The sequence below is a fragment of the Olea europaea genome, unplaced genomic scaffold, assembly GCF_002742605.1.
Source record: "Olea europaea var. sylvestris unplaced genomic scaffold, O_europaea_v1 scaffold2544, whole genome shotgun sequence".
NCBI classification, from domain to species: domain Eukaryota; kingdom Viridiplantae; phylum Streptophyta; class Magnoliopsida; order Lamiales; family Oleaceae; genus Olea; species Olea europaea.
This window is the reverse complement of record NW_019243709.1, coordinates 224,261-225,894: the sequence shown is the minus strand read 5'-3', so window position 1 is coordinate 225,894 and position 1,634 is coordinate 224,261. Positions and strand designations below refer to the sequence as shown.

The window sequence follows — 1,634 nt, the reverse complement described above, 5'->3', positions numbered from 1 at the left end:
CCAAACTTTCAGTAAGTTCAATTTCATTCTCGAAACTTGTGACTTTCCCCCTAATTTCTCTTTTAATGCTTCTTAACAATTTCGTACAATTCGACTAGTCTTTAATTACTCCAAAACAAGTCTAGTTCGACTAAAAAACTTCCTTTTTTTGCTCCAGATACCTTTAAATCCGAGTTTTGCCTACATTGTAACATTTCCACAAAATTAAGTACAAATTCACTCACTTTTGCAAATATATTGAGCTAATAAGCATGAATAAAACACGTTTATCAGCCAACATCAACATTTCATAAATAAAAGTTAGTGTAAAAAACTTTGGTCATGTATAATATGGAAAAGGTTTATATTGAGGACTCAATTTTTAATGTAGGTAAATGCTTGTATTGATGAGAGCATAAATATTGAATATGATACAGTATAAAAAATTTAGGGAGTGTGTGCAATATTATAAAAATGTAAAAGAAAAAGGAGATTAAAACTGGCAAGTAAGATTTTTATTAATTATAACTAACATTAACATACAACATATCCGCAGTCTCACTCTATTGTATACAAAATTTATACATAGAACACTATTAATCACCACATCCTATCACACCTTACATATATACTGTCACATGCATGTACATTGTAATAACACCTATTTACATATATACAATATTTTTTTCTCGATACAAGATGTCAGCACGAGTTACGTGTCACATAAGAAAAAGATCGGGTGCGAGGAGGTTCATATTAAAATATAGGGATTCAAAGACCAAACCTCCCCTGCATACTAGTCGCACGTGCATATATTAGTTTGACTCATCAATCACGTAACTCATAACTGACGCAAATCTTGTTTCTTGAACTTCAGTTTTTATAAAACCATCAGATAGGCAAATGGTTGCTATAATTCCCATTATCCGAATTGCTCATGAAAATCTGCATCTCTTCCACAAACTGGAAGGTGGTGTCCTTCGCGGCCTCTGCCCACAGGACAGAGTCATCAACCGCCGGCAAGCACATATTCATAATGTTCGCCATTTCTTCCCATCTCACAAATTCATTTTCATTAACATTAATCAGATTGCTGTTCAGGAATGCACCCTGAAATGGATATCCATCAACAGCTGGTAGAGAGGCAGATTGAGAAGAAAAGAGTGGATTTTCTTGAATATGCACTTGACTGTCATTGTTGGGAAAAACTGCAAACTGAAGATTCTCTTCATACAAATGAGGGAGATTAAGCTTAGCATCAGGACCGTACAGTTTCCAGGCGGCAGCGTCGTAAGCCACTGCAGCGTCATAAGAATTCTTGAAAGTCCCGAGCCACGTGCGATTGCCGCCATTGGGCTCACGGATTTCAGCCACCCATTTGCCCCAAGTGCGCTGCCTCACGCCTTTGAAGGGGCAGAAGGCATTTTCAGGGCCACCTTTGCCTCTCATGCACCCTTTCCTCGAGCTTGTCTGAGCGGCTTTCCTGGTCTTTCCTTCTCCCAATGCCATCACAGGTTTCAACAACTTTTTTCTAATAAAAAGCTTGAATGAGAATTTTTTTTGAATCAGTGAGTGATTTTCATATCTACATATGGAATGTGAGTCTGTATTTATAGGTGAAGATACACGGGCCCCCGGGGGGGGGGGGGGGTTTT

General features: G+C 37.9%; 1 protein-coding gene across 1 annotated transcript; it reads right to left on the bottom strand.

The window, feature by feature from the left end:
- Positions 1-870: 870 nt before the first annotated feature.
- On the bottom strand, positions 871-1,488 carry LOC111382645 (putative dehydration-responsive element-binding protein 2H). Its single transcript, XM_023006669.1, has one exon. It carries the CDS (start codon positions 1,486-1,488, stop codon positions 871-873), a length of 618 nt encoding a protein of 205 aa, XP_022862437.1.
- Positions 1,489-1,634: the final 146 nt, after the last annotated feature.